Source organism: Peromyscus maniculatus, chromosome 23, assembly GCF_049852395.1.
Source record: "Peromyscus maniculatus bairdii isolate BWxNUB_F1_BW_parent chromosome 23, HU_Pman_BW_mat_3.1, whole genome shotgun sequence".
In the NCBI taxonomy this organism is placed as follows: domain Eukaryota; kingdom Metazoa; phylum Chordata; class Mammalia; order Rodentia; family Cricetidae; genus Peromyscus; species Peromyscus maniculatus.
The window spans coordinates 45,315,458-45,330,302 of record NC_134874.1 but is presented as its reverse complement, the minus strand read 5'-3'; the positions used below and the strand labels follow the sequence as shown (position 1 = coordinate 45,330,302).

Genomic DNA, 14,845 nt, shown 5'->3' with positions numbered 1-14,845 from the left:
GAGCCTTTATGAGCTGCTAACACATATTTATTTGATACCCAGACTGGATGATCTAAGGGTTCTCAAAGGTAGTTTAAAATATGTGAATAGTATGGAGAATTATGCAAGTTCACGGGCGGTGTTCTCCAACATCATCAAAATGATTTTTTTTTTTTTAAATCACGAGCTGAGTGGGGGCAGTGGAGCTGGGTTTCTGATTGACAGCGGGCACCTATATGTTTATTCCTAAGACACACCCTGAAGGTAAGAGAGGAGCAGAGGTCAGCAAACAGCCTAAAACACATACTCATTAATGCGATTCTACATGCCTTCAGCCAGCAACCAGCTATTGTGCATTTACTGAGCACCTCTTGTATGCCAGGCTCCCGGAATGCAAACATTTATGACCAAGGGACTTGTGGGAGGGGAGGGCTTGAGATAGTAGCCTTGTCTCTCCCAGTGTGGGTGATGTTATGAGGGAGGATGGGTCAGGATAAAATTAGTTGGCATAAAGGACATAGAAGCAGAGACCCTCGGGTGACATGAACAGAAGATACAACCACATCATGGAGGTAGCCAGGGGCTGAGGACCAGGTGGTACAGAGAGAGCTCAGTGATCTGAGGGCCCCGATGCTGACAGGGGGGTGGAGGAGATCCTGGCTGCCCAAAGCCAAATGGGCTCCAAGGCTGCTCTCAAGGTCTGCACTGGCTGGGCTCCAGGTTCATCATGGCTAGCTAGGGTGATTTTGCTCCCCATGGATGACCAGCATCTAAGGAGAATCAGAGTCACCCTGGAGAAGGGCAGATAGAAGGTAGAATGGGATTGTTCCTGTTTCAGTTTCTGAATGTACACTAAGGCTTTCTGGACTGGGTACTATATCATTCTCTTTCTCTTTCTCTGTCTCTGTCTCTGTCTCTTTCTCTCTGTGTGTGTGTGTGTGTGTGTGTGTGTGTGTGTGTGTGCGCGCGCGCGTGCGCACACAATATGGAAGTTAGAGGTCGACATCTGGTATCTTCCTCAATCACTCTCTACCTCATTATTTGAGACAGCATCTATTACTTAACCTATGCTAACCAATTCTGCTAAACTGCCTGGCTGGCAAGTCCCAGGGGTCCACCTGCCTGTGCCTCCCTAGTGCTGGGATTATAAGTGTACATCGTGCCCAGCTTTTGTATTGTTGCTGCAGATCTAAACTTGGTGTGTGCGTGCATGCATGGCAAACACTTTACCCATGGAGCCACATCCCAGCCCTTTCATTAAACTTTCATTGTTTATATCTTTTATGTATGTGCCTTTACACATGCCTTGTATGTGTGGGTGCTGGAGGAGTCCAAAAGAGGGCGTCAGATCCCCTGGAGTTACAGGCAGTCTGGAGATGCCAAATGTGGGTGCTGAGATCTGAACTTAGTCCTCTGCAAGAGCACTGTTGTTAACACCTCTCTAGCATGTTCATTAACCCTTTAAACTCCTCTAATTTAGAGAGCTTGCATTTGTTCGTGTTTGAGTACATGAGGCATACACAGATGGCCTCGTGTGGCTCTCTGCAGTGCTCTCTTCATTCTTAGTCCCTTCAGCAGGTCCTGAGGACTCAGAGATAAATGAGGCTTGGTTGGGTGCAAAGTGTTCTGATGCTATCTTTAGGGGATGCTCTCTGAGTTCAGAATCCTTCCTGCATCACGGTGTAGATGTGATGAGCTGTAAGAAAAGCCTCCCACAGTTGCCTTCTGATGGCCCAGCATGCACTGCAGTGGCAGGCTGAGTGGACAGATGGGCATCATGCACTGGTTCCTGCCCTGGCAACTACGAGGTGTCAACTCCTTCTTTGCAGGTTGCATGGTGTGCTCGTGTGCTCAGGGGTTTCCTGGGAGGGCACATGTTTATAAAGCAAATGAATACACATCGGAAAAGTGGGCATTGCCAGCAGGCCTTTCAGCTTCCTGCTCTGTGAGCAGAGGGAGCTGAGGAAAGAGAAGAAGAACACAGCGGCTATCAATGGCCCCACTGGAACATGGGGACCCACAGGGAGGTCTAGACTGGAAGTAGTGGAGCAGTTGCTAGCTTTCTTAAGCAAAAGACTTAATGGAGGCGTCTTCTGGGGCTGATTTAACTTGGAGGTCTAGGTGGCTGCCTGGCTCTGGTTACGCAGACCTGACATTTCCCCCTCAGAAACTCTGATGGGCAATCACATGGAACTTATCCTTACTTAGTGGCAATGAGGTAAACATCCCTCATGACAGGGTGTCTATGCAGGAAATGTGAAGGATCCATGGGGACATTGACCTATGATCTAACCATCTGTGTAAGAATGAAACATTTTGATTTTGAAGCCACATAAGGAATGGGGGGGGAGGGGAGGGAGAAGGGAGGATGAGGAATAAAATGAAAGAGAGAGAGAAAGAAGGGACTGAGGAGATGGTTCAGTTGCTAAAGTGCTTGCCTTACGAGCATGAAGGCATGAGTTTGATTCCCCAGAACCTGAATGTTGCATGTGGTGGCACATGCTTACAATGGTGGCACTGGGGAGGTGGCAGTGGGCAAATTCTGGGGCTCCCTGGCCAGCCAGACTAGCCATACCAGAAAGTTCCAGGTAAAATAAAAGACCGCATCTCAAACAAACAAGGAATGCAGCTCCTGAGGAATGATATCTGAGGTTGACCTCTGACCTCCTCACCTCCCACCCCATCTCCAACATATGCACACACACCCCTCCAAACATGCATGCACTCATGTGTGCGCATACACACGTGTGGGTGAGAAAAGAAGGGAAAAGCAAAGGCTTGCCATCATGTACAGCTGAACGGTGGGGTGTGCTGGCCAGAGGGTGACGGCTTGGGACAGCAAGTGAACATGCCATGGGTGAAGGAGGTCGTGTGGGAGGGTGTGGCTGAGAAGCGTAGAGACAGGGAGAGCTCAGTACTCACATCACTTCCAGCCGTGCAGTTCGGGAGTCGTTCCCGCCCTCAGACACAATCTCACAGGTGTAGTCCCCGATGTCCCCTGACCACGTCTGGCTAATGAGAAGGGACCCGTCCTTCTCCACCACAATTCTCGAGCTGCTGGATGGTGTGATGGCCACGTTGTCCTTTTTCCAAACGTAGCTGTGGGCCAAGCAGAAAGTTCATCACAAAAGCAACAGGAGCAGGATCCTGCCCCTTCCTTGACAGAGAAGAAGAGCAAGCAGCTGGTGAATTGGAGAACAGAGTAAAAAATGACCGAGTCACACCTTTAAAGGTATGAGTTTTGGGCTGGAGAAATGACTCAGTGGTTAAAAGTGTGGCCTGCCATTCCAGATGACCCAAGTTTGGTTCCTAGCACCCAGGTCAGCTATGGGGATTGGACACCGTCTTCTGGCCTCCTTGGGCAATTGCACATATGTAGCATACATTCACACAGATACACACACACACACACATAGACATAAATAAAAATAAATCTTTGTAAAAGGTGAGTCTTTTGGTATGGTGAGGAGCAGGAGGTATCTTGGACAATATACAAAAGTTGATTGATAACTCAGTGACTGAAACAGGACAGTGATGGCTGGAGGGGTAAGTTAGTGGATAAAGTGTTGGCCTTTCATTCAAAAAGACCCAAGTTTAATTCCCAGAATCCACATAAAAACACTAGTAGTCTCAGCACTGAAGCAAAGACAGGTAGATCGATGGGGGAGGGGCAGGGATCCCACCCTCAGTCTAGTCTAACTGGTGAGCTCTGGGTTAAGTGAGAGACGCTGTCTCAAAACAAGATGGATGATCTGGACAACGGCCCAGTGGATAAGGGCTTTCTGTGCAAGCATTAAGACTGGAGTTCTGCTCTTTGGCACCCACATAAAAGCAGGCATGGTGGCCCCCCTGTAATCCATGCACTCAGATGAAAAGATGGGATTCCCAGAGCAAGCTGGCTGCTAGACTAGCTGAATCGGGTTTAGCAAAAGACCTGGCCTCTATAAATGAAGAGGAGGTCGGTTGACAGCATCAACCTCTGGCCTCCACATGTACGTGCACACAGGTGTACATGCACCTGCACATGTATATGCCTATGTACATGGAAAACATGCGCGCGCGCGCGCACGCGCACACACACACACACACACACACACACACACACACACACACGCAAAAAAAAAAAAAAAACAACCAAACAACAACAAAATCCAAAGTAGACAGTACCTAAGGAATTACACTCACAGTAATATCTGGCCTCCAAACATACACACACACACACACACACACACACACACACACACCACCTGTATACAAGTGTACCACAGATGTACCACTCCCAACACATACAACAAACAAAATCCCAAAATGTGGCAGTGAAGATGACTGAATCTGTCTGAGCTTGTGTCTGGGAGACAGGACTCTGTGGGTCAGAGGCACAGCTGTCACCTACTAAACTGCACCCACCCAGCTCTCCTGCCTCAGTAATGCTTGCTTAAGACCCCCAGAGAGGCACCCACCTCCTGAGCAAGGCTCTGGGCACCTTGTAACTGTCCTGCTAAAGTCCCACCGCCCTGGGCAGGTTCTCTCTGATGCCACCTTTCTTCCTCATTTAAGCTTTATGGCCATTTTAGCACATTTTTTCTTTTCCAATATAGACTCAATTATGAGCCTGTCCGGCCCTAAATGTCTCTGGGCAAGGCCCCTACTGATGGCTAGATGAGATGAAAGTGCTGGCCTTCTCTTTATTAGAATAATTTGATCACATTTTCAAAATGCACCAGCCCTTTCTGCCCTGCATATTCACAGAACAAACTTTTGTGAATTAGTCACAGGAGATCACCCTGCAACACAAGAGACAACAGTGCAGAGCCCAAGCGAAGAGAAAGACAGACTGCCCTGTGTGCCTGGGTTCCTCTAAAGTGGGGACAGCCCAAGTGCTTCACAGAGGGGGCTCAGTGCTGCAAAGGGGCCATCCGAGGGGGTGCTTCTGAGCTCTTGGGGCATTGTTTGAAATCACACCCTGCCTCCTCTACAATGAATGGATTCTCTACATGCAAAAGAGATCTCCGGGTGGGCCTCCCAGGGTCCCCTAGGAAACCTTTAACTTGTGGCTTCTTGTGTGTTCCTCTGGGTTTTGCATTTGCTCTTCTTGCAATTAACCCACACTTGTGTTCCAGCCCTGGACACTCTGGAAAGTCTGGTGGGGATGTAGAAATGAATGGTCTGCCAAATACCTGCCCTGAAGGGTCAAGTCTCTGAACCCAGTTCTCAGGGCAGGCTTCAATAGCCAGGCAGGCTTGACAGCTCTGCTCACTGTCAACTCCAATTCCGTCCTTTCTGCTAAGTGTGGCCTTTCAGAACTACGGCTGGATGATGATGCTGTGTGATGCATTTCTCTCCATTTACTGCCTACCCCCCTTCCTGGTTCACTTATTTTCAGAGTTGAGTCTGAAAAGTCACAACTATTCTGCTCTTTGACACAAAGCTCACTGCTGAGGGCCACCTGTCTGCAGCCAGGCCCTTACATGAAGTGGCCTGGCTTTTAGATTTTGTTTTGCTTGTTTTGGTTTTGAGACATGGTCTCACTGTGTAGCCCTAAATGTCCTGGAACTCACTTTGTAGACCAGGCTGGCTTCTAACTCACAGAGATCTCCCTGCCTCTGCCTCCTGAGTGCTGGGATTAAAGGCGTGCACTACCATGCCTGGGTTGTGTTTGTTTTGTTTAGAGACAGGGTTTCCTGTAACCAAGGCTGACCTTGAATAATACATGGCTGAGGACAGCCTTCAATTTCTGATCCCGTTTCCACCTCTGGAGTGCTGGGATTAGAAGCATACACCCCCCAAGCCCAGTGTATGCACTGATGAAGACGGAACCCAGGGCTTCATGCATGCTAGGCAAGCACTCTATAACTGAGCCACATCCCCAGCCCAAGTGTCACAATTATCAACATCAGCTTCCAGTCTACAGGATGTCCCACTTGGCACTAGAGAATCACCAAGCCGCCTGGCTCCCTCCTCTGCCTGTGTTTCCCTTTTACTGCCTTGGACACCCGCACACCTTTCTTCTCCCTGCTATACAGAAAAACCATCCTTGCGGGATAGAAAACCCCTCCTGAGTATTGCAGAGCTCCCATGTCAACACCACTGAAATCCTATTCCATCCCTCTGGATTTTTGTCTCATTAAGTATCAGTCCCTGACAAGTGCGTTTTACAGACAGTGTATTAACCTTGGCAGGAAAATCACAAAAAGCTGTATTGAAGCCATGGAGTGGAGCATAGCCCACTGTAAATAATACATAAGGCTGGAATGGAAGACCGATTCCTGTGATTAATGATGGAGCCTGCCACTGGGAGATGCCATCATCAGGGATCTGCTGCTAAAATCAAAGACCCCCCAAACTCTCCCTTCTCATCTCAACTTTCCCTTCATTAACCCGGGGAATCTTAACAAGCCCTAAAGAATGAGAACAGGATGAGCAACCGGAGAGAGGTCCGAGGGTCGTGGGTGGCTCCACAGCACAGGGTGGCTGTCGTCCCCTTAATCACAACGCGGTCCTCTGGAGGGTGAACGATGGACGTTCGATCTGAAACAACACAAGTCACAGCCCGATGAAATCACCAGTGTGCAAGTCTGTGCCCTCGGGGGGGATAATGAATTGGTCATCTGACATCAAAGCCTCCGAATTCTCTCTTATCTTGGCAAAATGGGTGTAAATGGAAGCGCTCAGCGATGTTCAAGGAATGGAAAACAAGCCTTTCTGTGTGGCAGCAAAGTCAGTTAACCCGCCCACTCCTAAGTCATCCCAGGTCTCCAAAAGACCTTGTGCAAACACGTAGGGAGTCCCTGCTGCAGGTTAGAGTCTGGGCTCTTTGGAGAGTGTGTGTGTGTGTGTGTGTGTGTGTGTGTGTGTGTGTGTGTGTGTGTGGTCAATCTTAGGAGCTCTTCCTCTGAAGCTGTCCACCTTGTTTTTTTCTGACAGGGTCTCTCACTGGCCTGGAACTCATCAAGTAGGGTAGGCTTGCTGGCCAGTGAGCTCCCAGTAGCTGCCTGTCTCTCACTCTCCAGTCATGGGATGACAAGCATGTGCCATTGCTCCCAGCTCTTCTATGTGGATTCTGAGGATCAAACTCAGGTCCTCATGGTTGCAAGTTAAGTACTTGACTATCTGTCGCTCTGGCCTAAAGCCTGGATTCTTAAACCAGGGTAGAAGTGGAGGCCTGTCATTCAAGTTGCTAGGGAGGCTGAGACAGGAGGATCACATATTCAAGGCCAGCTTGGAATCACAGTTCATGGCCAGCAAATTACAGGGTAAGTTTAAGAGCAGCCTAGGAAACACACTGAGACCCTATTTCTAAAGAAAAAGTAAAAAGAGGGCTGGGAATGTAGCTCAGTGGTCGAGGTCCTAGGTTTAATCCCCGATGTTGTAATGAATACATAAGTAAATGAATAGTATATAAATAAATTGAGATTTTTTGCTAAGATAATTATTGTCTTAAATTTTCTAGTGTCCACACAGCACCTGTGACTCGGGCAGGTTCTTTCATTTGTGCTGATTGATTTAATGATGATTGTCATTACTCCTAATTCTTGAGAGTGAGCATGGATGCCCAAGCCTACTGTGAGCTGCCCAGGCCTACTGTGAGCTGCCCAGGACCACAAAGCTGGCAAGAGGCAGGGCCCATTGGCTGCCCCACATCTGAGGATTCCAGAACCCATAGCTACTGCTGCAGATGCCAGCTTCTCCGGAGTCAGCCTGTGCTATGCTGTCACACTCCTGCCGGGGACTCCACTCTGGTGTCATACCCAGAACTAGAACTTGTGAGTCTCAGGGCTGCACTTGAAACCCAGCATGGTGAATTGCCAGCTCTGTGCCAGGAAAGGTTTCTGAGTCTTTGCCTATGAGAGGGCATGCGACTGAGGAGCAGCTTGATTGAGAAGTCTGGATAACTCTACAGGCTGACTTACGGTCACTTAGCTAAGCATGGTCCTAACACTGATCCTCCACAGATCCATGGAACTTTCTGGAGAGTGATCTATGGAGAGCCAGACCTCACATTTTCCTTTTCTACAGGCTTGAAAAATATGAAGCCAACATTTCCCCATGCATCAAATGTGGTTGACTCCAACCTCCAAACATAACAAAACCTCTTTTTTTTAGTACTTTGCCAATATTGTAGAAATTTAAATAAAAGAAAAACTCTGGCTGTTTTGAGAATATCTAATAAAAAAATTAAAGGGTTATTTGGGGCTGGAGAGATAGATCGGTGATTAAGAGTGCACACTGCTCTTGCAGAGGACCTGAGCTCCATGTCCAGCACGCAGGTGAGCTGCCTGTGATTCCAGCTTCAGAGAATCGCAAGCCCCTTCCTGGCTTCTGAGGGCATCTACACTCATGTGATGTGCATACCTCCACTCCCCTAGACATACATGTAATTGAAAAACAAAACAGAGTCTTAAAAAATTCCATTAAAAGGGTCATTTATCACAATGTACAGTGGCAACATGAAAAAAATGGCAAATATGAGCAGAAGTGTGTGTGTGTGTGTGTGTGTGTGTGTGTTTCTTTAGAACTGGCTGCATCTTCATATGTTAATGGAGTGAGTTTGAACTTTCTCTCTCACTAGAGACCCTTATGGAGATTGTCAGTGCACACCAGCCTAGTAAATGAGCTGTTACTAATGTTGCCTGGGGTCACAGGAAGAAAGGGTTCTTAGGTACTTTAGCAGCAGTTCTCAACCTGTGGGTCTCGACCCCTCTGGGGTTTGAATGACCCTTTCATAGGGGTCACATGTCAGATATCTTGCATATCAGATATTTACATTATGATTCATAACAGTAGCAAAATTGTGGCTATGAAGTGGCAATGAAATAATTTTATGGCTGGGAGGTCACCACAACATGAGGAACTTAAAGGGTCATGGCATCAGGAGGGTTGAGAACCACCGCACTAGAGGCAGGACATTTGGTGTTCAGATTGTCATGTTACAGAAAACAATCCTTTCTGTACATCAAGGACCAGTGACCTCCACTGAAGATGACAAAGACTGGAGGGATAAAGATGTCCCTACTGTTGGCTTCTCCTATGTCCCTATTTCATTTATGTAGATGATACTTGATAGTATAGAAACAAGACCTTCTGTTTGTGTGTGTGCATGGGCATGTGTGTGTGCGCACAGAGGCCAGAGGTCAATGTCAGGTGTCTGTCTTAACCACTCTCCTCATTATTTCACAAGACAGAGTCCCTCACTATACCTGGAGCCCCAGATGAGACTGATTGCCAGTGAGCCCCAGGAATCCCTGTGTCTGTTTCTAGAGCACTGGGATTACAAGTTATGCCTGGTAGGTGCTGGGGATCAAACTCATGCCCTCATGATTGCACGTCAAGACTTTTATTGACTGGCAATCTCCTTAGTCTCCAAAACACTTTCTTTAGGATATCAATGACCGATTCAATTTTCTTATAAAATTAATCAAAACATTACTTTAGCTATTCTAGCCAACTGGGGATAATAAGTCTACTGATTTTCAAGAGTCGATCTGTTACCGCTCTTGAAATAGTGCCATGGACTCTCTGGATACGTTTCCCAATTATTCTTTCAGAAACAGAAAATTTAATTACTCAACAGATTTCTATAAATTAGCTGTAAAAACAATCATCTTCTTTGAACTGAGTGAGAAAATCTAAGGGGGTACTGACTCCCCCGGGACATAGACAACACAGTCACAGAGAACGGTCCTTACTCCATACGGTGAGCGTGGCGGATGCATTCACAGAGCCCTCGGTATTGGCCGCATAACAGGTGTAGTTGCCAGCATCCTGGATGAAGACGGGGGCTATCCGCAGCCCCCCAGATTCCAGCAGCATGAACCTCGGAATCCGGACAGAGCCACTGGCCAGAATGAGGTTTCCTGAAGGGTAGGAGAGAACGAGTCATTAGAGGTACAGCAGCCGGTGGGGAAGGAAAGGATGGAGCTGCTGGCAAGACAACAATCCAAGCAAAGTGACCATTCTGTGCACAACATAACTGAAGCGCTTTCCTCATCATCAGCAAGGATCTCGAACATTTCTGATCTGTGTACGGGATCCTTACCTTCGGATGACCGCTTTCCACACTTCCTTCACACCCAGGGCTCACTATCTTCAGGATCCCCAGTGGGCAGAGGGCACTCACTGAGGGCTTATGTAAAGGAGAGCTGTATTTACAGCCATTACTACTCTTAATGCCCACTGACTTTCCTAATTAAAAAAATAAGTATGGGTATATGGCAGCGGTTCCCAACCTTCCTAATGCTGTGACCCTTTAATGCAGTTCCTCATGCTGGGGTGACTCCCAACCACAGAATTGTTCATTGTTACTTCATAACTGTGATTTTGCTACTGTTGTCAATCATAATGTAAATATCTGTGTTTTCTGATGGTCTTATATGACCCCTAAGGGGTCGCAACCCACAGGTTGAAAACCACTGGTCCATGAGGTGTTTGTGTGTGTAGATACACGTGTGTATGTACAAGTCGTCCATATGTATATGGTGTGAATGTATGTAGAGGCTGTACTTTTTTTTAGACAGGGTTAATGGCTGGGAACTGGGGTTTACCCAATGGGCTAGACTATCTGGCCACCAAGCCCAGGGATCCTCCTGTCTCTGTCTCTTCTGTGCCAGGATGACAGCTTTTTACACATGTACTGGCACCTGAACTCACACCTTCATGCTTGCATCACAAACATTTTACTGACTGAACCATTCCTCCAGTCCCCAAGTTTTCTAGAAGCCCAGGGTCACCTGTCTCCTTCACGCTGCACCATGGCTAGATGCCCCTGGCGGAGGCATCCAATAAATGTCATTCAGAGAAGAAAGAACAATGCAGCCAACATTCCAGTGTTTTCCACACCAGCCACGCACACCAGCCACGCACACCAGCCACACTGCTGCAGAGCCACCTGCCTCTCTTCCATGTGATCGCAGGTTTGGGAGCCCCAGACACCTCACACCTCAGGACAGCTGTCATCCCGTCAGTGACCCTGGTGTCCACTGGACGCTGGGTGAAGGCAGGAGCAATATCTGTGGGGAGAGGTTAGCAGTGAGCTGCGGCACCATCTCTGAGAAGCCTGCCTAGGAATGCGCACAGGTCTTGCAGGACCAATCAGAGGGAAAGGTACTGTGTCAAAAAACAGGAGTCATTCAGGAGTGGCTCCTACCCTGTGTCACCCTACCAGGAATCACCCATTGTTGCTTAGCATCTAAAGGGAAGTGGATGCCCCTTGCCAAGTTCAAGGGCCCAGAAAATGCGTTTATCTACAGAAACCAATTGGCTTTGTCCTTTAGGTGACAGACTGTATCAACCATGGGATGATATGTTCACACTTTCCAGGGGCATTCTGAAAGCTGGCATACAGGTTTAAGAACCCCTACCCCACTCCATGGCTTCTTTTTGTTCATGGGGAAAGGCAGGCAGTGTGAGAGCCAAGTAAGAGGAATGAGACAGGCATGTGCTGGAATCAAATGCAGCCCAGGTTCCACTGCTCTCCAGAGCAGCCACACTACTGCAGACCCCCGCCTCTCTTTCACATGATGGGTAGGGGTATCTAGACACCTCATATATACTCCCATTCACCCCTGCAAGGTTATGCCTTCTGTGCTATCTAGCTATAACATAGACCATGCCCCTGAAAGTCTACAGCATCTATTACCAGACCTTTCAGAGAAAAACAAATTAACAAACAATAAACAAACTCAAACTACCTGGTCATTCTGCATCAGAACACCCTGGCCATAGCCGCAAGGTGGCTTTTAAATAATCCTAGTGGATGCAAACTCAAGTTTCTGCCTTAAACACCCAATACTATTGCAACTGCCTGGAGCGAGATTGGTTGCCGGTGCTCTGCAGTGAAGGACAAATATGACTTCTGGGAAGGGTCAATGACAGTGACCTCCTGAGTTTACCAAAATACACAGGTGCATTTTAATAACTTAGTTGTCACTGTTCACGATGCAGGGAGACACCAGTCCCATGCACACACGGCCACACTCCCCAGTGGGGCTCACACCTGCGATATCAGCACTTTGCCTCTGAAAAAAGGGCAAACTTAAAAGGTGCAATTCCATAACCACTAAATTCTACTTCATTTCAGAGGAACAATGTTACGACTGCGGGAGATTAGAAAGAAAACCCACAGATACAGTGAGAACCTGTACTTTAATTTTATTTTTCAAAGACAGGGTGCCAAGGTATTTCTGCTAATGGGATAATAAAAGAAACCCACAAAAGAACTATAATTGTTCAATAAAACTAAAGTAGAGAATGAATATTTTTTAAAACAGAGGGAAAAGATCAAAAGAAAAAGATTAAGCATGAGCTATATACTGGATAGTCTTTCCGATTCTGTCCAGGGGTGGAAAAATGAAATATTTTTCTACTTGTCTAAAAGGAAGATTTTCTTTTAAAATAAAGAGCAAGGCTCACAGGTTTGCTTAGGTCATGGTTCACCTTAGCTCAGCCCTCATCACAGGGCTCTCTGTTCCTTCGTCACCTCGGGAGCTGACAGGACGCTACCACCCTGTGTACTGGGCCCAGTGGGCAGCTCTGACTGGAGGAAGGCTGGCCATGCTCACGTATGTTACTCACTGGTTACATCCAGGTAGGTGTGGGTCTGGATCTCTCCTCCTTCATTATTGGCAAAGCACTGGAAGATTCCAGAGTCTTCTGGACTCAGCTTCTGAATGTGCAAGCCTCCGCTGGGGAGCACTCTGTACCTCGGGTTCTGGAGCTTGCTCAGGGGGACAGCATCTTTGTACCACTGGAGGGTGGGGAGAGGAACCCCTGGATAGGAATGGAGGGAAGCGTTACACTCCAGGAGCTCTCTGTAGGAGGGTTAAGGCAAAATGGCTTCAGAGACTCATATGGCAATCTCACACCACAACCAATCATTAGGGACACTTCCCTCATCTACACGAAAAAACCCATACTGAGTGTTCTGATGAGGAAGGAGGCATAAGCAAGGGCCACAACCTCCCAGAGTCTAAACTCATTTAGAAAGATTAACTGTAATTGCCCTTGAGTTTAGGCCAGAGTTGATACCTCTGATTCTGACCCTACTAGGCAGGCCAATCCAGGGTCACTGGGAGCTTCTGTATTGGGTTGATGGAAGTGAGAAGACACACCACCAATGTGGGTGACACTATCCCACGGGCTGGGTTCTCAATTGAATAAAAAGGAGAGAGTGAGCTGAGCACCGGCATTCATCTCTCTTTGCTTCGTGACTGTGGATGCCATGTGACCCATGGGACCGGATGCTCCTTATACCCTGTGTCTCCTTCCCTGCCACAGTGGACTGGATCTTCACACTGTGAGCCAGTTGTACTTGTCAGGGACTTAGTCACAGCCGTGAAACAGTCACTAATATAGCGGGAAGGTTTAGAGCACGACATCAAAGGCTGTGAAGGTCTGACCGGTTTGAATGTAAAACTCCAGGCAGGCACATGGCAGGGGCTCTGTGGATAGTGTGAGTACTCACCACCACAACCAACAACCAGGCTGCAGGCCACTTCAAATACCTCCTCATCCACGGCGCCCACAGATGCCAGTGACCTTAAGGAAAATCTCTATTGCGGGAGGAATGACTAAAAGCCTTGGAGTTGCCCTGGTTAGAGCAGGTGGGAACATATGTCCACCTTGTGGATACTGAACAAGTTGCTTTGTTCCTAAGACCCACATGAGTGCAGGAAGAAGGGGGTTCAAGAGGCCCTGCACCCCAAGGTACATGGTAGGGTGCTAGATTAGAAGGACTAGGGAACCAGACTCAGACCATCGGACAGGCTCTGACTCCAGAGCCCTGCCTAGTTTCCCCTTCAGGATGTGTGTGTGTGTGTGTGTGTGTGTGTGTGTGTGTGTGTGTGTGTGGTATCCCAGTGAGAAACAAGGCCTGGCTTCCACGGTGGACACGGGTTCCCAAGGGTCCTAACCTGGGTGGTACATGGAAGGGACCGCAGGCGGCCTAAGCACCTGCTGTGGATGTCTGAAGCCTTCTCCTCCTGGGCAGTGTCCGTTCACACAGCTCAGGGCTGATGAACAGCGGTGCTGCACTGCCTGGGGCAGCCCAGTACTGAGCGGGGGACACTTGGGCCCTCTGCTGGCAGCTTCTGCGCAGGGCTAGACTCCCTGGAGTCCAAGAAGACCACACCCATCCAGAAAGGGTGAACTAAGTGTGCAAAGAGGCTCTACAGAGAAGCAGCCCAAACCCATGTGACATAACCAACTACAGAAACAAAGTGGGCATGGAAACCTGAGGAGACACTAAGAAAGAGTTAGTTCTAGAGTTTAGGAGCTCTTGTTCCTTAGTTTCCCTAAATAAAAATGAGTTTTTTTGAGGGGGTGGTGATGCTGCTGGTGGTGCTGCTGCTGGTGCTGCTGCTGCTGCTGGTGCTGCTGCTGCTGCTGCTGGTGGTGGTTTTGAGACAAAAATCTTGCTACATAGCCCAGGTTGGCCTTGAACTCTTGACCTTCTTGCTTCAGCCTCCTGAGAGCTGAGATTATAGGCACGTGCCTCCAGGCCTGGCACCATAAAATGGATTGAAGTTTTAAAAGGTACATTTTGCCATGATTCTAAAAGGCTTATTGAGACCCCTGACTCAGTCTCCACCTACGTGGGTGTAGAAGGTCCATTTGAATGAATAGAGCTGATGTCGGGAGCATTTCCAGCTGATGTGTTCTCAGGTAGTTTCTTCCCCTTAATTACGTTTCCTGTCACCTCTCATTAAATCAGGACAACTTTTTAAAATCCATTTCAAGGTAAAAGCATACGCAATTCATGTAAAACCTCATAATGGTGATTACATGATGTAGCTCTCACAGGGAACCCCCACCCCACTCCCCATGCAGTGTGTTTCACTGCCAGAGGTAAGAGAGAGCTGTAAATCACATG

At 48.0% G+C, this 14,845-nt stretch overlaps 1 protein-coding gene across 2 annotated transcripts in view; it reads right to left on the bottom strand.

Annotated features, from left to right (window-relative positions):
* The window catches only part of Sdk1 (sidekick cell adhesion molecule 1), a 968,286-nt gene that overhangs the window by 253,909 nt on the left and 699,532 nt on the right, over positions 1–14,845 (bottom strand). For both annotated transcript variants that reach the window (XM_006990740.4, XM_076560415.1), the window contains 5 exons: positions 12,550–12,744; positions 10,869–10,985; positions 9,666–9,833; positions 6,405–6,507; positions 2,902–3,078 (listed from right to left, as the gene is read on the bottom strand). In XM_006990740.4, the coding sequence (XP_006990802.2) occupies positions 2,902–3,078; positions 6,405–6,507; positions 9,666–9,833; positions 10,869–10,985; positions 12,550–12,744 (760 nt within the window). The remainder of the gene's footprint in view (positions 1–2,901; positions 3,079–6,404; positions 6,508–9,665; positions 9,834–10,868; positions 10,986–12,549; positions 12,745–14,845) is intronic.